Genomic DNA, 23,078 nt, shown 5'->3' with positions numbered 1-23,078 from the left:
CTTCTATTATTAATCAAGAAAAGCACTTAGCTTGTCATTGGGTTACCTTAATTTGGCACATTCACAGCTCTGCTGTGAATAAAACAATGACTGTAATCTACAAATAACCATGCCTGTGTGCCATCTGTTGTATAACAACTTCTAAATGATTTGAGGAAACCTCACAAGTTTTCAAATGAATCAAGGAACAGGAGAAGAAAGGGGATAAAAACATAGACAAAAATAAAAGAAAAGGAATTCTTCCTATTCATTGAACTTAAGGCTTTTTAGTTTCATTTGAGGCATTATGGGACACCCTTTTAGGACCATACAAAGGACTTTATTATAGCTTATGCATCTAAATAACTAAATCATTTTTTTATGCCCTAAAAGGATGAAGTTAAAAATAGAGTTTTAGTGTCCCCAAAATTTCTGTATTTCTTGTAAGTCTTGTGAAGTACCCTCTCAGGATAAATGTCACTGTATTCAAATAAAATTACCCCATTCCTAATCCATAAAGATTTATTATTAACTCTAATAGTATTCAAATCTCAACCATCTGAAATGGTGGTTATGTCTGTTTTGCTGGAAGCTTCGTTAGGTCAGAAATTTAAATCTTCAGATAATTTTCTTGAGTTAAAATATCACACATCACTCTCCCCAAAGTAGAAACTATGTAATAAAAATAAATTATGTCTTATTTGGCACATGAAAAAGGAAAGCAACTACCTTATCAGTATTTTTCAAAGTGGGGTTTGAGGAACAGCAGCAGCACCTCACAACTTTTTTTCTGTCACCCAGCCTGGAGTGCAGTGGTGCCATCACAGCTCACTGCAACCTCTGTCTCCTGGCTTCAAGCGATTCTCCTGCCTCAGCCTCCCAAGTAGCTGGGACTACAGGCGCGTGCCACCACAGCTGGCTAATTTTTTGTATTTTTAGTAGAGATGGGGTTTCACCGTGTTAGCCGGGATGGTCTCGATCTCCTGACCTTGTGATCCGCCTGCCTCAGCCTCCCAAAATGCTAGGATTACAGGCGTCAGCCACCATGCCCCACCAGAACATTTTAAAAATGGGCCAGGCGCGGTGGTGCTTGCCTGTAGTCCCAGCTACTCAGGAGACTGAGGTGGGAGGATCTCTTGAGTCCAGGAGTTCTGGGCTGTAGTGCGCTATGCCGATCGGGTGTCCGCACTAAGTTTGGCAACAATATGGTGACCTCCCGGGAGCGGGGGACTGCCAGGTTGCCTAAGGAGGGGTGAACCGGCCCAGGTCAGAAACAGAGCAGCTCAAAACTCCCGTGCTGATCAATAGTGGCATCTTGCCTGTGAATAGCCACTGCACTCCAGCCTGGGCAACATAGCAAGACCCCATCTCTTAAAAAAAAATTTAAAACTCGGAAATTCCCAGGCCCACTCCAGACCTACAGAATCAATCTGTGTTTTAATAAGATTCTCCATGTGATTCTAATGCATGCTCAAGTTTGAGAACTCCTCATGTCGGATAATGCTGAGGGGATGTGGCTGTTTTGGACCAATTGACAAGTCTTCAGAAGCACTAAGAAATCTTGTGAGTTATATTATCTGTTAAGCTCTGGGGCATCTCCCTAAATAACTATACATTTTAGAAGGTACTGCTTTTTTATCTACATTAAAGTTGTTTTATTTCACAGGCAGTGTGGTGAGCAGCAATTTCTAGTACAACCTCAATGTTTCCATGCTTGTCTAGTATCTAGTATCTAATGGCCTCAATGTTCTAATGATGTTCTAATGAGGCCATTAGAACATTGATACTGGCATTTCACTGACTTATTTGCTTCTCCCTGCAATCTTTAGGACCTTAGCCCTCCCTGCCCAAGGGTGTGGCTAGTTACAAAAGATCTGCAACAAAGCCTCACATGGGCCCCTCTCTAATTCAGAGGGCTCCCCTATTTTCCCTCTTTTCTGGGAATTGAGGTTGAGCAAGGGTAGAAGAGTAAGAAGAAGGATGACTTTAGGGGTTCAAGACCAGCCTGGCCAAAGTAGCAAAACCCCATCTCTACTAAAAATACCAAAAAAATTAACAGGGCATGGTGGGGCATGCCTGTAGTTACTATTGCTTGGGAGGCTGAGGCACGAGAATCACTGGAACTCAGGAGGTGGTGATTGCAGTGAGCCGAGATCACACCACTGCACTCTAGCCTGGGTGACATCCTCCATCCACCCCCCCCAAAAAAAAAGAAAGAAAAAGAAAAGAAAAAACAGAATGGAGACATGAGACTAGACATTCCTGTTGACATGTTTGGATGTCCCATATCTCACTGCTGAAATCTATTCCCTCCGTAGACTTCCCATTACATAAGGTAATATAACTCCTTTTGAACTTGAGTTAGTTTCAGTCAAGTTTCTGTCATTTGCAACTGAAATAACAGGTGTGTGCTGTGTCCTCAAGACCCTATATTCAACAAATGCTCTCTTCCGCTTCTTCCTGCTCACCATCCCTTTAGGGGGTCAGATTTTGTTTTCAGTTGGCCAAGGAACAAGAAACCTTGCTGTTTTCTATTCTTCCGTATGCATGAGTTGATGCACACATCTCTTCCCTCCCACTTAAAAAGAAAGAAAGAACCTCCTTTCCTATCAACTCCTACAATAGACACTAGACATGTTGAATGGGTGGGAGCAGAAGTTGCTGCCTCCGTGTGCCCAATCTCTGCAAGAGCTCAGGATTGTCCTGCTCTACTCCTCTCCTCATAAAATTATTTCAGTTTCTTAGTTTTTTCTTTTTCTTGCATAGTTCCAGTTCTTCTCCAAAAAGTCAGCTCCTAGAGGCCAAGCAGGGCTGAGCTGTGGGTGTGATGCCTCCCCTGATTATCCTTGTGAAGGATAAGTAGGAGTAAGGCAAAGGGCAGGGGCAGGAAAGAGCGTTCCACCAGGGAGTGTGAAGTCAAAGAGTGACATGATTAGATGTGTATTTTAGAAAGGAGTACAACAGCTTATGGGGAGCTCGGCTGGTGGCAAGCAGGAGTGTTAATCTTCTTAATCATCTTGACTCCTTTGGATTTCAAGACTCTCCTCTTCTGATCATCCTCACTCTATTCTCACCATTTCTTCTCAAACCCTCTCGTGGTCTCCTCTGCTCTACTCATTCCCTAAACGTGGATGCATATGAGCCTTCCTGGACTGGCCCCATCTGTTTCTCCAACGTCATTTTCTCCTATACTCCATTTTATTATCCATTGTTTGGCCAGAAGAAACACACCACAGTATTTGGCTTCATGCTTTGAGGTTTGTGTTCATTTTGTCTCCTTTGCCCTGAAACATCCTTTTTATTTTCCTTGCCTTGGTTTTCACTTTGATTGTGATTCTTGGCTCAGTCATCAGCCACATACCATCCTCTGTGGTATATCCAGGCCAAGCAATATATAATTCTCTGTGTTTCCGTGGAACCTTATCCAAATCACTTTATATTGAAAGTATCTGGCTGGGCATAGTGGCTCATGCCTGTAATCCCAGCACTTTGGGAGGCTGGGGTGGGTGGATTACTTCAGATCAGGAGTTTGAGACCAGCCTAGCCAACATGGTGAGATCCTGTCTCTACTAAAAATACAAAAAAAAAAAATTAGCTGGGTGTGGTGGCACACACCTATAATTCCAGCTACTTGGGAGGCTGAGGTCCAAGAATTGCTTGAGCCTGGGAGGCAGAGATTGCAGTGAGCTGAGATCACGCCACTGCACCCCAGCCTGGGCAACAAAGTGAGACCATGTCTCAAAAACAAAATAAAACAAGAAATTATTTGTTTTATATTTGTCTCCCTCATTAATTTTTTTTGTTTTTTTGAGATGGAGTTTTACTCTTGCCCAAGCTGGAGTGCAATGGCGTGATCTTCACTCACTGCAACTTCTGCCTCCCGGGTTCAAGCAATTTTCCTGCCTCAGCCTCCCAAACAGCTGGGATTACAGGTGCGCGCCACCACGCCTGGCTGATTTTTTTTGTATTTTTTGTAGAATATGGGGTTTCACCATGTTAGCCAGGCTGGTCTTGAACTCCTGACCTCAGGTGATCTGCCCGCCTCAGCCTCCCAACGTGCTGGAATTACAGGCATGAGCCACTGTGCCAAGCCTTCCTCACTAATATTTAAGAGTTTTAAGGGCAAAGATTATGTCTTAATCATCTTTGAATTCCTGGTGCCCTCTTGGGAGCACACTGAATGCACCAAAAATTTTCTTGCTAACCTGAGCCTAACTACACTGATAAGAAACAGCCTTTTTCCAAAAGACAAACAGTTAGAATAAAAATGTTTTCACCTCAAATCATTTTTAAGGTACTCTGAGACGTTAAATAATATAGAATAAGTTATTATTGTTTCTAGTATCTCAAAATGTGAGAAAAGTAAATACAAAATTACCTGACATAAGAAGTATTTAAAACAGTTCTGCTAAAATTATTTGGAAGAAAAACATTAATGAAATGTGACCCTCTAATAATATCAGTTCCCCATTTTTTTTTTTGTATTAATTTATGTCTCATACCATTTGATAGATTTCATTTTCTCCCTAGATCAGACATTCCTGTGATGGCAGACAACTATATAGGTTTCAAAAATAGCAAGACGTTTGTCCTCTTACAAGCACCACTAGAAAACAGACCACTCCTTAAGCTACCAGGCAAATACTCTTTTATTCCAAGGAATTCACAATGAAGGGCATATTATCAGTTATTTATTGGCAACCTAATGCTGTAGAACAACCAACTGAACCTCAGTGTGGCTAACAAAAATACCCATATTTAAGTTCATGAATCTGCAGAGTTCAGCTGATCTGGGCAGGCTTGACTGACCTCACTCAAGGAGTGCACACCTGTCTGGTCAATCTAGAGTGGCCTCAGTTGGAATGATTAGGGTGACTTGGCTTTGCTCTGCATGTTTTTCATCTCCAGTAGGCTAGCTGGAGTATGTTTACCAGTTCAGGTACACTTCCAGCTTATTTTGTGTCACATTTGCTAGTATCATATTAACAAAAATAAATCACAAGGGTGACCCCCCAGAGTCAGAGTGGGAGAGCATGGATAAGGTGGGGGCGCAGGGAGGGGTGACGAATTAGGAAGATTTTTTTCAAATTACCACAACATGTTTAATTTTTTTATTTGTCAACTAATAATTCATTCAAGGGAGTCAGACATCCTTGGCCCACATTGATTGTATCAAGTACTTTGGCTTGGCTTTCTGCTAGGAAAAAAACAAGCACCAGCATTTATGTTATTTTTTTAAAAAGAAGACCTGCATTTGATAAAATACCAGTAATATATGATTTTTATTAAATATTATCAATCAACTATTATTGCCTGAATTTTAAAAAGCACTAGTGTCATCAGTGATCCCTTGAGAAGGCTCCCAGACCACCGGTATGGTTCCCAGAGCACACTTTGGGAACCCCAGATTAAAATAGATACCGTTGGTCCCTTTGAATGTGTGTTCACACAGATTAATCTTTGCTTAATGCAATCCCTTCAAATATAAAATCTCCTGGAAAATTATTAAATATTGATGGCCCTGATCAAAATGAAGATTACAAAAGCTGAATCAGATTGGCATCACTCTTCAAAGTAATTTCTTAAAAGCATAAAATGGAATGAATTATAAACAAAAATAACTAAACATGTCATATCGTTCACATTATATTCATATCCATTAAAAATAGGCAAGGTCTTCAGGCTTTTCTCTGTTATCTTTACCTAGAGCTTGTGCTCTTTTCTTACACATCCTTTTTTTTAAAAAAATTATTGTTTGTTTAGTCTAAACACATTCAAAATGAAAACTCAAAGAATACTTTCCACCTGAAACAATTAAACTAGATTCTACTCACATATAATGCTTAACACATTACAGCAATAAAGATGGCAATCCATTGTCTTCTATACCTACTAAAGCCAAGATGGTAAACCCAATTTTGTTGCAATAGTGTGTTTCTGGTATTCTTTCAACTGATCACTTTCTATTGATCATAACAATAAAAGTACTTTGTTTCCATAGTGATATTTGACATGTTACAGATTACTGAGAACCCTAAGGGATAAGAAAAAATTTGGGTCTGCTGAGTAGTGTTTTGTAGCCCTGCAATTGTTTTTAGCTACTGCAGTAACAGCTTTTTAATTGAAATTTAACTTATTTTGTCAGCAGATTGCCTTTTAATACAAGATGTCAATGAGCTTTTAAAAATTAAACCTCAAGCCAGGTATATACCCAAAAGAAAGGAAATCAAGACATCAAAAAGATATCTGCTCTCCCATGTTTATTGCATTTAATAACCAAATTTAGATGCAATCTAAGTGTACATCAACAGATAAATAGATAAAGAAAAAATGTGGTACATATCTACAACAGAGTACTGTTCAGACATAAAAAACAATTTGCAACAACGTAGATGGAACTGGAGGACATTATTTTCAGTGCAATAAGCTAGACACAGAAAGACAATGTTGCACGTTCTTACTTATTTGTAGGAGAGAAAAATTAAAACAAAAGAACTCATGGAGATAGAGTAGAATGAGGGTTACCAGACACTAGGAAGGGTAGTGAGGGTGGGGTAAGTGGGAAATGGGGATTTTTAGTGGGTACAAAAGTATACTTAGATAAAATGAGTAAGATCTAGTGTTTGATAGCACAATAGGGTAACTATAGACAGCAATAATTGATTATACATTTAAAAATAACTAAGAGTAGGCCAGGCACGGTGGCTCACGCCTGTAATCCCAGCAGTTTGGGAGGCCGAGGTGGGTGGATCACGAGGTCAGAAGATTGAGACCATCCTCAGCAACATGGTGAAATTCCATCTCTACTAAAAATACAAAAATTAGCTGGGTGTAGTGGTGCATGCCTCTAATTCCAGCTACTCGGGAAGCTGAGGCAGGAGAATTGCTTGAATCAGGGAGTCAGAGGTTGCAGTGAGCCAAGATAGGGCCATTGCACTCCAGCCTAGCGACAGAGTGAGACTCCATCTCAAATAAATAAAAATTAAAAAAAAACCTAAGCATATAATTGGAATGTTTGCATCGTGAATGATAAATGCTTAATGTAGTGGATACTCCATTTATTTACCCTGATGTGATTACTGTGCATTGTGTGCTTGTATCAAAATATCTCATGTACCCCATAAATATATACACATAAATATTAAAATAAAAAAACTCAAATCAAATGTGAAGTTAATTTGGCTTGAGAGAACAAGTTTTAAATTCAAAACCTATTTGCCAAAGCTTTATATAAACCCATGCCAAAATATGGGCACCTTCTATTCCAACTATTCTGTTTGTTTTAATATAACTGTAAACCAAAATGTATATGAGACTCAATTAATTTAGAGGTTTATTTCACCAATGTTAAGGACCATGGCCTGTGACACAGCCTCAGGCGGTCCTGAGAACATATGCCCAAGATGGTTGGGCTACAGCTTGATTTTACACATTTTAGAGAAATGGAAGTTACAGGCAAAGACGTATATCAATACATGTCAGGTATACATCAGTTTGGCCCATTTCAAAGTAGTGTGGGGGTGGGCTTCCAGATCATAGGTGAATTCAAAGATCTTCACGTTGTCAATTAGTTGAAAGAGTTAAGCTCTGCCTGAAGATGTGAAGCCAGCTTGAGTTAAGGAAGCGGGGGTGTTGTGGCAACCAGGGTTCTCATTATGTGGATGAAGCCTCCAGGTAGCTGGCTTCAGAGAATGCATGTGAATGTTTCTTATCAAACCTTAAAAGATGTCAAACTCTCTGGAAAAGATTTAGTAAGGGAAGGAGATTCTCTATGGAATGTAAATTTTCCCCACAAGAGACAGCTTTGCAAGGCCATTTCAAAATATGTCAAATAAATATATTTTGGGGTAACATATTTTTATTTCTTTCAGGGCCCACTATGTGTCACATGATGTTATTCCGGAGTCAGGTTGGAATTTTCTTATTGCTACAGTCATTTTGTCAGTCTTAAGATCTCCATTTTAATGTTAATGCTGTGTTTCTAAACTCCAATGGGAGGAGGGTATAATGAGGCTTGTCCAACCACCCCCCACTTCCTATCAGGGCCTGAACTCGTTCTTCAGGGTTTTTTGACATTACCTTGGCCAAGACAAAGGTCCATTCCTTTCGCGGGGGTGGGTGGGTGGTGGTGGTGTTTAGAATTTTATTTTTGGTTTTTGTGTTAGTTCATCTCACACTGCTGTAAATAACTACCTGAGTCTGGGTAACGTATAAAGAAAAGAGGTTTAATTAGCTCGCAATTCCACAGGCTGTACAGGAGGTATGGCTCCAGAGGTCTCAGGAAACTTACAATCATGTTGGAAGGGGAAGCAAGTATGTCTTACCATGGCACCAGAGAGAGAGTGTAAAGGGGGAAGTGCTACACATTTTTAAACAAATAGATTTTCTGAGAACCCCATCATGGGAACAGCAAGGGGGAAGTCTGCCCCATGATTCAATGACCTCTCACCAGGCCCCTCCTTCAACATGAGGAATTGTTATTTCACATGAGATTTGGGTAGGGACACAGAGCCAAACCACATCCGTTTTCACGTGTATCCCAACAAACGTGCATCTCAGCAAAGGATGTGCAAACCAGCATCCATATGTTTGTTCTTGTCTCAACTGCACCTGCATACATCCCGCATCTTGGACTCTCAAGTGCCTAATGGAATGGCAGAGTATTAACTCTACACTTAAATGACTGTGCCCCTAAAATGGGGGTAGGAGGAGATCAGACCTAGCTTTCTTTCCCAAATCGTAATGCTTTCCGCTTTCATGAAATAGACATACTTCTAGGAGGTGTCTCCTTTTATTTATACAAACATACACACGGAATTGGAAGGTAATTTAAAGTTGGGAGGTGGAAAACTAAAGGTCAAAAAGGGAAGAAAGCAAAAACGCCCCTTGCAAACTCCAGCCCGCAGGCTCCAAGGACTGGCGCGAGGTCCTCCCAACCCGTGGGGCAAGAGCTGGGCTGGTCCCAGCATTACTGCGCCGCCGCGCCGCAGCCTCCGGAAGGTAGGGGACGCTGTGGCGCCGGGCCGGGCGCGCTCCGCCGCTCTCCCTCGCAGGCGGAACGGCGAGGCGAGGCGACGCGGAGCCGGGCGAGGTGTCTCGGGGCTGAGAGGAGGTGACCCCGCGAAAGGTAAGCGGCGGCGCCGGCCTGCAGGGGATGGGGCGGTCGCACCACCACGTCTCTGGCCTTCCCGGCCGCCCTGCTGGCCTCCCTCACAGGGAGGGAGCGTCCTCTCAGGCAGCCCAAATCTTTGCCTCTCCGTGAACGCCCTGAACCCGCCCCCCAAGTGGTGGAGCTCTCTGGCCCCACGGAGCCTATTTCCGGGACTCACTTTTCGGGCGCCAGACAGTCTGTTCGGCGCTTCATCCATGGACACCCCCACCCTGAGAACCCTCTCTTTCCTCCAGTTTCTTAGTGTCCTGGCTCACCAGACTCACATATAGGGGAACAGGTGGTGTTTTCAGGGGACGCCCCTTTTCTTTTGTCACTGTGCGGACACTCGTGCTTTTTCAGCCCTGCAACACAATGTGCAGAACTGAACTGAATGAAGTTTCTTCTGGAGGCTTCCAATGCGTCTGTCTTTGAGTAACCTTCGGTAGCGAACCGTAGCCCATGACATTGGGGGAAGCCAGATAAGACTGAGATTGTCCGTCCTCAGGTTGTCGGCAACAAAGACTTTCCCTTTTTTTTTCGGGGAAAGTAGTACATGCTAGAGGTAGAAAGATAATTTTTGATGTTGTTTGTTTTGTTTTATTTAAAATAGAGTCGTTCTGTTGCCGGGCTGGAGTGCAGTGGCGCGATCCCGGCTCACTGCAACCTCCACCTTACAGGTTCAAGCGATTCTCGTGCCTCAGCCTCCTGAGGAGCTGGGATTATAGGTGCCCGCCACTACACCCGGCTAATTTTTGTATTTTTAGTACAGCTGGGGTTTCACCGTGTTGTCCAGGCTGATTTCGAACTCCTGACCTCAAGCGATCCACCCAGGCGTGAGCCACTCCGCCCAGCGGGAAAGATACATTTTTTTAAAAGTATATTTTATTGTAAAAACAACATATATATAATTCATTTTTAAAGCTTAAGTGATTATAATTTTGTTTCTTCAATGCTGTAATATCTTATACATACAAAGGCCTTTTATCAATTTAGGAGTAAGATGGGGTGACGTGGTGAAATATTGGTGGGCTGGAAATTGGGTGACCTAGATGATCACGGCCTCCTTGGGTCTGGGTTTCTCAAAAGGGGGTTTAGAAGGGGGAGGTAGACCAAATGGTGAGGATGACAGTAGCTACCATTCATTGAACATCTGCTGCATCCTTTGAAATGTGTCATCTTATTTAATGCATACATTTAGTACCTGTCTATCCAGTAGATAGTATTGCCCCTTTTATAAAGTGGAAACTGAGAATCAGAGTTGATTCTTAGAATACGCAAAGACACACAGCTTATAAGTAGCAAAGTGAGAATTTGAAGCTATGCTAGATTCCCTCGAGCCATAAAGTCCTCTGATTCTATCCCAAACTTGTTTGAATTAATTTAAATTATTTTTAAGGTTTTCTGCCCCAGGTCTTAAGTATTCAAGTTAATTTCTTAAATATTAAGACTTCAAGTTGGTTTCTTAAGTATTAAGATAATGTGGTGGCATGTGGAATTATAAGTGTAAGTGTATTATACTTTTATTAAAATATTTTGCCCATTTTATAATTCTCTGAGTCTTTTAAATGAAAGGCTTTCATTATTGATAAGGTTCCTGCTCGTTACCATTTTATGATTCTGGTAATTTTGTTTTGATTTGTCTTCTAATGAGGTGCTTATTTCTAAAATGTATATTTGAAGATGAAGTGTTTTCCTTAAAGTAATGCTTATATTCTTTATACCTTGGTCTAATTTACATGTACAATATATTAATAGGTAGTCATGTGTTCTGGAATAACCCCCGAGCAAGAATTTTACTAAAGGAGGGAAAATCATTCAGAAATGACTAGTCCTGACTCTTGGTGTAGGATCATCTGTACAGCCTCTCACGTTGTGTTGTTAATTTCAAGGTAAAGATGTAAATGACTCTCATGGAGTTGGGTAAATGGGCACTCCTTTATCTTGCCTTTTTTTTCCATTGCATGCTTCCATCACAGGAGGATGGACAGAAGAAAAAGGTAAAGAACCTTTTACCAGGGGGAAACAAATGAAGTAAATACAGCTTAATTTAGACCTTTTTTGTAGGCAGGTGTGAAATTTCTTTTTTTTTTTTAAGAAAAGATAAATAACAGTTTCCTAATCATGCGTAGAGAAGGGAACAAGAAGTGGGTGATGGAAAAATGAAGAAGAAATAAAAATGGGGCACCTGGGCAGATTGCACAGCCCCGGGTGCCTGATTAATTATTTTGCAGGTAGGCCGCACAGAAATGAATCACAAAATTACTTAGCCAAGAGAAGTGTAATGCCAGGTTCCCATCATTCCTGCTAATCTGTGTGTATGTACGTTTTATGTGATTACCGTTTTAACACAGTAAATGAGGTTTTTAAATCCATCTTAAAAATAAATGTATCTGCAAAGTGATAATAAATAGAGATTGGCCAATATCATCGGTAAATAAATGAGTGACAGCTGCAGTGGAAACAAAAAGAGTAAGGGAAGAAGGTGGAGAAACTAGTGGGAAGACTAAGAAAGTTCTGATGGAAGTGTGCTAGACATTAACTGGTTTTGTATTAGGTACAATTCACATGAGTGGTAATGTCAGAATAAGTTATTGCCATACTTTGACCTTATGATTAGTTCTGCAGCTTTTAAAAATGGAACTTATATTAATTCTATACATGAAAATAGCTAGTCAGCTTTAACTTCAAGATTAAAAGTTTGCTTGTTAAAATACAGATTTGTTTTCCCGAAAACAATTTACACATCTGTGAAGAAATGACTAAGGTTTTGCATTCTACCGGTTTTATTTATTCAACGGGCACATCTTGAATTTCTGCCTCAGCCATGCCTGTACACCTCTGTAAGCCGGCATGTGAAGAAACACAGAAGAATTTTCTCCTATTTAAAGAGGAGGGGTTTTTTGTTTATTTGTTTTTTAAGTATAGTTACATAAAACAAATTCTTGGCTGCTAAGACCCTTTTGGTCTCAGTAACCTGTATTTTTTTTTTTAACAAAGTACAGATACTTGTTAAAAATTCTTAGTTTGATAGATAGTATAAATAAGTTCATGCGATTTTGGGAGAATCATTGTAACATCAGTGACTGTGGCTCATAAAGGAGAAGCAGCAATAAAATTGAGCTGTTTTATCCCACTTCTAATAAAAGAATGATAAATAATAGAAAATGTTATTCTCATACTTTCCAGGAATTGTCAATAACAGTGAAGTTGTGGTATATTAAGTCTTTTAAAATATACATGTGAGTTTCCAGTCCAAATATTCTTTGTCATTTCTAGCAAAGAGTTAAACATAAACAGTGAATTATTAAGGTAAATGTGGGTGTCCGGGAGTTGCAATATAACAAGTACTACCCTGATTGCTTATTTTATTGATTCATTACAAAAGAAATATAGGTTCTGCTAAGGAAAAAAGGAGATAAAGCAATCTTACAATTAAAATTAAGTCATCACAATTAGTGTTAGAATACTATATAACTATATAGTTTTTTACAGACATTTCATATAGGTTGAATTTCATAACAGCATCACTGCATCCATTTAATTATAAAATAGTGACATTTTTGTTAGCTGTAACTAGCCTCTCTGTCTTTCTCGCCTCCCCCCATACACACACACACACACACACACACACACACACACACACACGAATGGCAGCAGATCCCTCGTGAATAGGTTAATGCCCTCCCTGGGGGGGATGATTAACTCACTCCACACCTGAAATCTAAAATTATATACAGTATATAATTTTATATACTCCAGGTGAGTATATAAAGTATATAGAGTAATAATAATATATAATATAAATTGTATATTACAATAAATCATTGTTTAATATATAATGTAAATTGTATATTACAATAAATCATTGTTTAATATATAATTTATTATGTTAATTATGTATACTATAAAAATTTAATATATAATTATATATAACATAATTTTATATAATTTTGGACATCAGTTGTGGAGTGAGTTCATCAATCCTCAATTCATGGCACATTATCATCCACACAAAGTATATGTGATAAACTATGCTCTGAGGAACTATGGTTCTGCAGGCTGTACAGGAAGCATGGTGTCAGCATCTGTTTCTGGTGAGGGGCTCAGGTTGCCTCCACTCATGGTGGAAGGTGACAGTGATCAGGTGTGTGCAGCGATCACATGGTAAGAGAGAGGAAGCTAGAAAGAGAGGGAGGTGCCAGACTCTTTTTAACAACCAGCTCTCCAGGGGACTGATAGAGTGAGAACTCACTTGATCCTCTCCCTCCTTCAGGGAGAGTATTCGTCTATTCATGAAGGGTCCACCCCCATGACCCAAACACCTCCCACTAGGCCTCGCCTCCAACATTGGAGATCAGATTTCAGCGTGAGGTTTGGGAGACAAATATCCAAACTATAGCACCCACATTTATACTCAAACAAGTTTTTAGCACAGGGAGAAACATCACTGACACCTGGTATAGACACCTGGTGGCCAACATTTGTTACTTAAATTCTAAATATGTTTATAAACCCATCATGATTTATAAATACCATCATGGCTAAGAGAAGAAAGATGAAACACCAGTAGTACTTATTAGAAGAAAAAAATGATGGTAGTAGAAGCAGTAGATTGCTGCCACAAGACAGGAGAAATAGCAAAGGAATTTAACACCACTACACCTCCTGTTTGCAGTTTTAAAAAATTGAGCAAAGATTGAATTTAACACCACTACACCTCCTGTTTGCAGTTTTAAAAAATTGAGCCAAGATTGAAGAGAACATTTAAAGAGGGTTTCTAGGACTAAAGCAAAAGTGAATGTGAGGTCTCTTTTGTCACTGTTTTTGAATGGTATTGGGTTCATACAAGAAATGGGCACGTAACTATGCTGTAGAAAGCATTGGATTTTTGCCAACCTTGGGCATTGCATTAGTCTGTTCTTGCATCACTATAAGAAATACCTGATGCTGGGTAATTTATAAAGAAAAGAGATTTAATTGGCTTACAGTTCAGCAGGCTGTACAGGAAGCATGGTGCCAACATCTGCCCCTAGTGAGGGCTTCAAGAAGCTTTCAGTTCTGGAAGATGAAGTGGGAACAGGTATGTCACATGGTGAGACAGGAAGCAAAAGGAGAGGGAGGAAGTGTCATACTCTTAAACAACCAGATCTCACGTGAACTCAGAGTGAGAACTCTCTCATTACCACAAGGATGGCACCAAGCCATTCATGAGGGATCTTTCCCCATGATCCAGATACTTCCCACTAGATTCCACCTTCAACCCTGGGGATTACAGTTCAACACGGGATTACAATTCAGCTTGAGATTTGGTGGGGACAAACATCCAGACCTTATCAGGCATGATGAGTTTCAAGCAAGTGCAGGCTGCCTGAACAACTTCAGGCGTGTTCTGGAATCGTTTGACAAGTTGCCTGTAGTGAAGAAAACAGTTTTGGTAGAGAAAATTATTAACTTATGTGCAGGAGAAATTTTAAGACAAAAACAAATTACTGGTTATTGCTCGAATGGCTTGTTTGTTTGTTTCTTTTTGGATACAGGGTCTAGCTATGTTGCCCAGGCTGGTCTCAAACACTGGATTCAAGCAGTTTTTCTACCTCTTCCTCCCAAAACACTGATTACAGGCGTGAGCCACCTTGCCCAGCCTGAATGGAGTTTTAAATGCTAATGAAATAGGTGTCCTTGTTACCTTATCATATGCTGCCTGCCAAAGGTAGACTTTGCAAAGGAAATAAACAGAGATTGATGATTGGTGTATTCTACTGTAATGCATTCTGGAACAATCGTCTTTGGCAAGTTAGCTAACTCTCAGTGCTTCAGAAATGTTCCCCCGTGATTACCAAGCCAATACACATGCCTTAATAATGAGAAATGTGTTACTGAATGGCTGGTAAAGATTGACAAGGGAGTGCAAGGAGCAATACACGGTATCCTCTTGCTGATAAGACAGTTGCTCTGCCCACAACATACTCCCACACTTGGATCATGTATGCTTTGAGTTTTTCCTATTGAACTACATAGCCATTGGATCAGGGTAAAATTGGCGGAGTGAAAGCTCACTTCTGAAAGCAGTTGCTGGAGCAACTCTTTCTAAATGTAGAGGATGAAGAGAAAACGGAGACAAGCAATGTGAATACGCTATTGACATGATTGTGGAGACCTGGTGGTCTATGAAGTTATCTTCAGTCATGAAGTGTGAGCAGAAAACAGGCATGATTCCTGTGGAATCCCCTGAGGTCTTCCTGGAAGAAGACTGCAGCCAAACGTGGTGTTTGAACCAATCTAGTACTCAACTGCTACTGTCACTGATGTCCCAAACCAGTTTGATTTTGAAGACGGTGTGGCTACAGATAATAATTTAACTATTTCCCAAGTTATCAAATCCTGAAGTTGCTACAGGAGTGCTTACTGATGTAAAAATTGAACCAGAAAGCCATGGTGATATCAGTGAAGAAGGCAACAATGATGAGCATAATATGCATGAGGAATAAGTGATAGAACCAGCAGCAGTGAACATTTCTGAAGTCTTTGCAAGTGTAGAAAGTGTCTAGAGCATTCCTTTTTCTTCAAGTAGATGTTCCTCTTGAGGTACATAACCAATTAAGTGGTATAGATGTATATTTAGTGACTACTGTAACACAAAGTATTTTGAAAAAGCAAGCTCCTAGTTTTTTCCTTAACTACAAAGTTGTGTAAATATTGATTTTATAAAGTCTATAAAATAGTAAGCTTAACGAATACTTGTACTGGCCAGGTGTCGTGGCTCATGCTTATAATCCCAGCACTTTGGGAGGCAGAGGCAGAGGAGACTCAGGCCAGGAGTTTGAGACCGGCCTGAGCAACGTAGCAAGACCCCGTCCCTACAAAAACACATAGACACAAAAAAAATAGTTACCTAGGTGTGATGGTGTATGCCTGTAGTCCTAGCTACCCAGGAGGCTGAGGTGGGAGGATTACTTGAGCCCAGGAGTTCGAGGCTGCAGGTTGCAGTGAGTTATGATTGTGGCACTGCACCTGCATTCGTGTCTAGGCAATCAAGTAAGACTGTCTCAAAAAAAAAAAAAAGAATACTTGTACAAACAAAGCCCCAATGTGTGTTTAAATATGAATGTTTGGCTCTTTTATAACATTTACTGTACAGTGAGTTAGTGAGTTGCAGCATTTCTCCCAAATAATTTTACTATATTGTTATTAATGTCCATCTTTGGAAGCTTGCTTTCTCTACCTCCTGTCTTTCAACCCTCACCTCTCATCCCAGCATTAGATGGCAGAGATGATAAGAATAAGCTTTTGCCTAATAATACCTAGAAGAGAAAAATACTTCCAAAGTGCTGACATTTCAGCTAGGAAAACCAGAAGTCAGAAGACACACTTGGATTTAATAGGTTAGATTTAGAGTAACTAAGATAAAAAAGGATATTCAGATTAAGGAGATAGCAGGGCATGTCCTACCCAGAAAGTTGTTGATTGGCAAAGGAAGAGTGAGTACAAACAGCTCCTTATCCTCACTGCTTGGGAAAATGAGTTTGTGAGTGGGCTAGTGGAGGAAGAAAGAGGAGCAGTGGGGGAAACTGGCCAGGAGTGAATCTGTAGGAGAAGATAATGAGCAAAGGAATGCTGGACCTTTCCTCAGGTTGGTGTTCTGGAGGGGCTGTTGAAAAGTGAGGAAGCGGGAAAACAAGGAAATGAAGAGAACAGATAACCTACTGGCCTCACCTACTCTTAGTCCTGGTTTCATGTGATATGATGTGACTCAGACGAGTTGAAAAGTAGGAAAACAACATTTGCCCACCTCTTTTGAGATGAAAATTAAAATAATGAATGAAATTATCAAATTAAAGCACCATTTACAAAGTGCATTGTACAAAGTAATAAGATAATTGACAATCACATTTGGTATGTATCTGGGTTAGAATTCAAATAAATAATTTAAGAATGACTTTTTATTCCTGCAACATGCATGATTAAAAAAATGACTTTTTAAAGAAATTTATTAGAGAAGCACAGTTATGAAGGGAAAAAATATATTGTTTTGTTTTTAGGTATAATAAATCATCATTGATCAAGATGTCTTCAGCACCTGAGCCTCCAACATTCAAAAAAGAAGCACCCAAAGAGAAAGACTTTGAAAGCCCAGGGCTCAGAGGGGTACGCACAACAACCTTATTTCGTGCTGTGAATCCAGAGCTCTTCATTAAGCCTGTAAGATATACATCCAAGATAAGTCTTTATGTTTAATCCAACCAGACTGTCAGAAATAGAAAGTTCTAGTTTTCTTGTAATTGGTTTTATCCTGGAAAGTTTTTGTTGACAAATAAGACTTCTCTGTGAATAAAAGGAGGTGGAAGGATGATTGAAAGTGTTGTTTCACATATAAATACACATATAAAAGTAAATATTTTAAAGGCATTTGAAAGTAAATATTTTAAGGATATTTGAGGAAAATGGTTGCACTTTAATGGATCAGCTTTTCAAACTATCTAAAGTACTATTTTATTAGTTGCATTAATTTGAAGACAACTTTTGTTGCTTGATTAGTTACTATAAGGTAAATAAGACCTTCCGTTTAAGCAAGGAAACCAAAATGAAAATATGACCATTCTTACAGACTGCAATTCTAGTCGGTAGGTAATGTTTTTATCTAAGCAATATTACAGATACTTTGTGAAAAATTCCAAAACATTTGATTTGATGAAATTCATGTATTTATTTCCTTATTAGAGGTTCTGTCACCCAGGCTGTAGTGCAGTGGTGCAATTATAGCTCACTGCAACTTCAAACTTCTGGGCTCAGGTGATCCTCACACCTCTGCCTCCAGAGTGGCTAGGACTACAGGTGCACACTGTCATGCCTGGCTCATTTTAAAAATTTTTTGTAGCGATGGAGTCTCACTATGTTGCCCAAGCTGGTTTTCAACTCCTGGCTTTAAGCGATTCTCCCACCTCAGCCTCCCAAATTGTTGGGATTACAGGCATGAGCCACCATGCCCGTCTGGCTGAAGTTTATTTTTAAATAAATGTAAATACTATTTTAAAATAAACATAAATTCAAATTAAAATATAAATATTTAAGTGTGTTGAATCTGATTAGAATTTTATTAACATAGCAGTGTAAACTGTTTTAAAGCTAAATAGGTCAACTTAATCAGATCATTAAATCAAGGTAAAATATTTTAAAAGCTTTGAACTAATGTGTTCTTTTAATTGCTAAAAGCATTTCAAGAATTGTACGTTTAAAGTGCTTAGTCTGTGTTCTTTCTTAGGTATTCATCTAAGTGAAAAAATTTGACGCTTATTCTTTTGTGATTAAGATTTGAAATAGAAATGTCACTTAAAGGAAGAAACTGAGGCAAATTAATATAGGTAGAAAGTTTATTTGGACCAACATTGAGGACTGCAGCCTGGGAAACTCTTCAGAGTAACCTTGGGAAGTGCTCTGGAGAACAAAGGAGAGGCTGGAGTTTTTAAGAAAAAAGATGAATCAGGAGAGGGGGCAAGTATAAAAGTTGCTTTTCAGTGATTTTCATTGGTTTGCAGAAATGATATTGATTAGTAATGACTATGCATTGTTGAACTATAGGGTATAAGTTATGATGTCTAGCGGACGGCATTGTAAGGTTAATGTATAGCTATTGGTGGTGTCAGTCCACAACCCACATAGCAAGCACTTCAGAATCATTACTTAGCTCAAGACGTGATTACTGTCTCATTCCAGTGCCTCTCTGGGCCTGGTAATTTAAAGGGGGCTTACATTCCTCAGTTAAAGAGTTTCTTTTCTCTCTCAGTGGGGGTACAGCAGGTATGGTGACAGAAGCAGAAACTATTATTTGTATCACTACTGTGCATTTACATTGACCTAAGAAAGGCCAATTCTTGAGTGTGAACATGCGAAGAAAAGGGTCTAAGGTACTGTTTCAGGAATAACAAAGTTAATACATAAAATACTTCTCTGGAGTTGTGAATATCTTTCCTATATTTAAAAGCTTTTTTTTTTTTTTCAGTCTGGGCATCACGACTCATGCCTGCAATCCCAATACTTTGGGAGGGTGAGGTAGAGGGATCTCTTGAGGACAGGAGTTCAACATAATGGTACTCTATCTCTACAAAAAAATTTAAAATTAGACCGGCCACAGTGGCTCACACCTGTTAATCCCAGCAATTTGGGAGGCCGAGGCAGGCAGATCACTTGAAGTCAGGAGTTCGAAACCAGCCTGGCCAACATGGTGAAACTTTGTATTTATTAAAAATACAAAAAATTAGCCAGGCATGGTGGTGCACACAGGTAGTCCCAGCTACTTGGGAGCCTGAGGCAGGAAAATCACTTGAGCCCAGGAGTTTAAGACTGCAGTAACCTGTGATTGCACCACTGCACTCCAGGCTGGGCATCAGAGTGAGATCCTGTCTCTTAAAAACAAGAACAACAACAACACAGCTTTACTGTGTGTGGGTTTTAAACTGAAAGCATCACTGCCTATTAGGGCCTTGGATTGTCCAAGAGTAAATAGAGGTTAACAGCATAATATCTGTTCCAATCACTAAATTTCTTGAAGTAATAGAATAGGTTCCCAGTGAAAAGTATATATGTCATCATTATTTCTGTGCCTAATATATAAGAGGATTTTTGCCAGTTATTCATGACTTGGGCGAGAAGAATAGCATATGTACTTCATTCTTCACTTTCTAATAAAATGAGGTTTGCAAATGAGAGACTTGGGCCCAGGACCCAGGAGGTTAAGCAGCTCCTCCACTTCAACACTGAAAATTCAGAAGTTCCCTGACAGTTCTCCTGGCCCAGTCCTTTCCCAGCTGTCACCTTTCTGAAGGTAGAGGTCTGAGATGTTCAGGGTATATATAGATGGGAGGAAGACTGGAGAGAAGAAGCAAGAGTCTTCTATAATCTCTAGGTAATCAGTAGTTTAGCTAATTGAATAAAGAACTGAATAAATGATTATAATCGAAATATTGCCATGGTAATGCTAGTGTTGTAATAAAGATGTGGCACGTCAGGAGGAAAGTGCAACTGCTATTTGAGTCTCCTCAAATTGATAGCCTTAATAAAGCTTTATAATTTTTTTTTCTTTGACAGAACAAACCTGTAATGGCTTTTGGACTGGTAACTCTTTCACTTTGCGTGGCATATATTGGTTATCTACATGCAACACAAGAGAATACAAAGGACCTCTATGAAGCTATTGATAGTGAGGGGCACAGTTACATGAGGCGGAAAACATCTAAATGGGATTAGTAGTGCTGGTTACTGCAGATGGACCTTTATTAAGGGCTCTGAAATCTTCAACTGAAAGACTTTATGAGTGTGCAGTATCATGTTTCTTGTTCTAGAATATGCTAATGAAGAGAGAAGATAGCAATTGCAACCATACAACTGTCATAAATTTTGTCCTTTCACAGCTGCAGCCATTATCTCATTCTTTTTCCACAGAGTGAGCTTCATAATATTTTTCTTTCCTTAAATCCTCTTATAAAAGTGCCATGAGAATAGAAGTTGTTTTTGTTAATTATTAAATTCTGTATAATGAAAGTACCATGCTGTTAAATTTGCATGATGTTTTAAATATTTTAAGTTGAATTACGCTGGTGCAGCTGTCATGAGAGTTTAGTTGTATTTTGCTATTTGCAAAATAACCATGTTCTTCCTGGCATAGAACTTACATATTTAAAGAAAGAGAAATAGAAATTTTAAAACCTGAAGTCAGTATTAAAAATATGAGATACAAAAACTGAGTTGGCTCTGACAAGTAGTTTTTATAGTGTCACAAATGGTTCGAATATTTCAGTTTCCATTTTAGCTATTTTTGGTCCAGAATTTTATTTTAATTAAAAAGATCCTTCCACTCAGCTACTAAAATGAAGATTAAATAAAATAATATCCCAGAGTAATTGGAGTTTTTCTTTTAAAAAAAAAAAGTATGTTATAATGAGGTATGATGTTTTTGACTACAACTAAATATTACCTGTTATAAGACCAAGTGTACTTACAGTTAATTTAAAAACTAGAACTACTCAATAGATAAGAAATAGATAAAGTCTCCTTATTGTACCAGGTTTACCTTACATATATATTTTTTTTCTTTTGAGGTTTATATGCCAGCAGACCTTTTTGTTTTTTTCTGTCCAGAATGTTTCTTATTCTCTGAAGCATTCTTTTATGGAAGTGGGGACAGAAATGACGCTACAAATGAGTCTAAACAAAGCCCAGCCCCATAATCAGCACCCACTGGAGGTGGGCAGCAGAAAGGCCTTGGCTGTCCTGGCACCTGGCCCAGGGGCCTAGGACAGAGGTCAGGGCTGTGCCCCTATGTCTGGCCAGATTCTGCCTTATAGAATTCAAATCTTTCTCACAAGGGTTCTGGACCTGTTTCATTTCTAGATGTACACCTAATTCTCCAAATCGTTGTAATTGGGCCTCAGTAGTAAATCTCACCTCTGAAGTTTTGCTTCAGTTGTTATTAATATTACCAAGTAATAATAACAGCACAGGTAGAGTTTATCATAATGCTATTTTTAATTTGTCATATTTTATTGTGATTTTGCAAGGTACATGAAAATGTAATTGTGTGTGGTTTGTAAATATTAAAGAACTTAACTAATTGAGTTTACATGGAACTAAATAAAATCTTTACTACTGAGCCCCAAATATTTATATATTTATTTGCCAAGCCTCTCTGTATAGTGTACTTCATATAGTTTAAAATGCACTTCAGTGAAACAAAATGCCTTTTCATTTAAAGATTGTCTTTTGTTTTTGGTTTTCCTATGTATTTTGGTTGTCACAGAACTAGGGTTCTTCTGTTTTTAACTTACGCATTTAATATTACATTGCTGTCTTTTAGAGTTTTTAACTATTCAACAGAATAAGTTGATGTTTGGTGGCAGAGGAGGTATTAGTTGCGTGAACTGTCAAAAGATTGCAGGGCAGAAGGGCAGCAGAAACTGTACAGGGTACAGACTTAAGTCATGTAACGTGTATGTGAATGAACCAAAGTAACTAGAGTCAGTCAAGCACAGAGCTGTGAAAAGTAGTGTGAGGAGAGAATCATATTGAATTTTAGGAACAATTACCTGTAAGGCCTGTCACCTCGCCAGGAGCTCGGACAACCCCCCACCGCCCCGGAAGCTCGGACACGTCCACCCTCCTCGCACAGCCTAGCTCTCCCTTAAACAACCCCGCCAAAATGCAAACAAAGTCTTGTAACTCTACCCAATAGCAGTCGAGTCTTGTAAAACTACCCAATGGCACTCAAACCCTGCCTACCTGCCAATAGCAAGCTTGCCTTGCCCACACCCTGCTCTCCCACAACCAATCGAACGCCTCCACTCCCTATAAAACCACACGTCTGAGAGGAGTCCTTGCGACTTCTCCAGCCCCTCCTGTCTGACCGCAGAACCTTGCCCCGGAGCCAAATAAATTCGCATTGGATCTTCTTGTGCTGGCCTCAGTTTCCTCATTTTAAACTCGGCAAGAACCTAACAACCCTTACCTTACCTAACTATCATACTTTTTACAGAGTGGCTACAAGTTGTAGGACAGTCTCTGTGTATGCCAAGTGTCAAAGGCTGCTTGGCTATGTGTTGATATTTTCATCCTTTCTCTGTTGAATTAGGGTATAGCCATCAAAAATAAAACACCTTTTAAATAGTCCGAAGTTTCTGAACATGGAACTTGACCTGATCCAATCCTGTCAGTTTATGGTTAAGAGAGTAGCCCGAGAATGGCTAAGAGATCTACCAAAGATCATGGTGATTCTCAGAAAGGACTGGAACCTGTATCTTCTTGCTCTAAAGTCTAGGGATCTTTTCACCATACTGTACCACCTCCTATGTGTAAATGTCCACATAATAATAAAGCAGCCACATTAGCCCTTAAAAGTAAGTTTAGATCTTAAGTAGAGAAACACTCCTGTACTTTAAAACAGAATTATGTAAAGGATTGT

The 23,078-nt window shown here is 39.5% G+C and overlaps 1 protein-coding gene across 1 annotated transcript; it reads left to right on the top strand.

Annotated features, from left to right (window-relative positions):
• Window positions 1-10,885: 10,885 nt before the first annotated feature.
• SMIM8 (small integral membrane protein 8) lies at window positions 10,886-21,020 on the top strand. Its single transcript, XM_012444246.3, has 3 exons — window positions 10,886-11,019; window positions 17,170-17,329; window positions 20,213-21,020. The coding sequence occupies exons 1-3, from the start codon at window positions 10,952-10,954 to the stop codon at window positions 20,369-20,371; spliced, it is 387 nt and encodes a 128-aa protein (XP_012299669.1). The 5' UTR covers window positions 10,886-10,951; the 3' UTR covers window positions 20,372-21,020.
• Window positions 21,021-23,078: the final 2,058 nt, after the last annotated feature.

The sequence above is a fragment of the Aotus nancymaae genome, unplaced genomic scaffold (assembly GCF_030222135.1).
Source record: "Aotus nancymaae isolate 86718 unplaced genomic scaffold, 86718_ANA_hifiasm-v0.15.2.pri h1tg000040l, whole genome shotgun sequence".
Lineage (NCBI taxonomy): Eukaryota > Metazoa > Chordata > Mammalia > Primates > Aotidae > Aotus > Aotus nancymaae.
Note: the sequence above shows the minus strand (reverse complement) of the source record. Positions and strands in the feature narration are given on the sequence as shown.

Coding starts and splice junctions, on each gene's coding strand:
- SMIM8 (XM_012444246.3), top strand. CDS start 10,952: ATGACTAGTCCTGACTCTTGGTGTAGGATCATCTGTACAGCCTCTCAC. Junction 11,020..17,169: donor GTTGTGTTGTTAATTTCAAG/GTAAAGATGTAA, acceptor TTTTGTTTTTAG/GTATAATAAATCATCATTGA. Junction 17,330..20,212: donor CAGAGCTCTTCATTAAGCCT/GTAAGATATACA, acceptor TTTCTTTGACAG/AACAAACCTGTAATGGCTTT.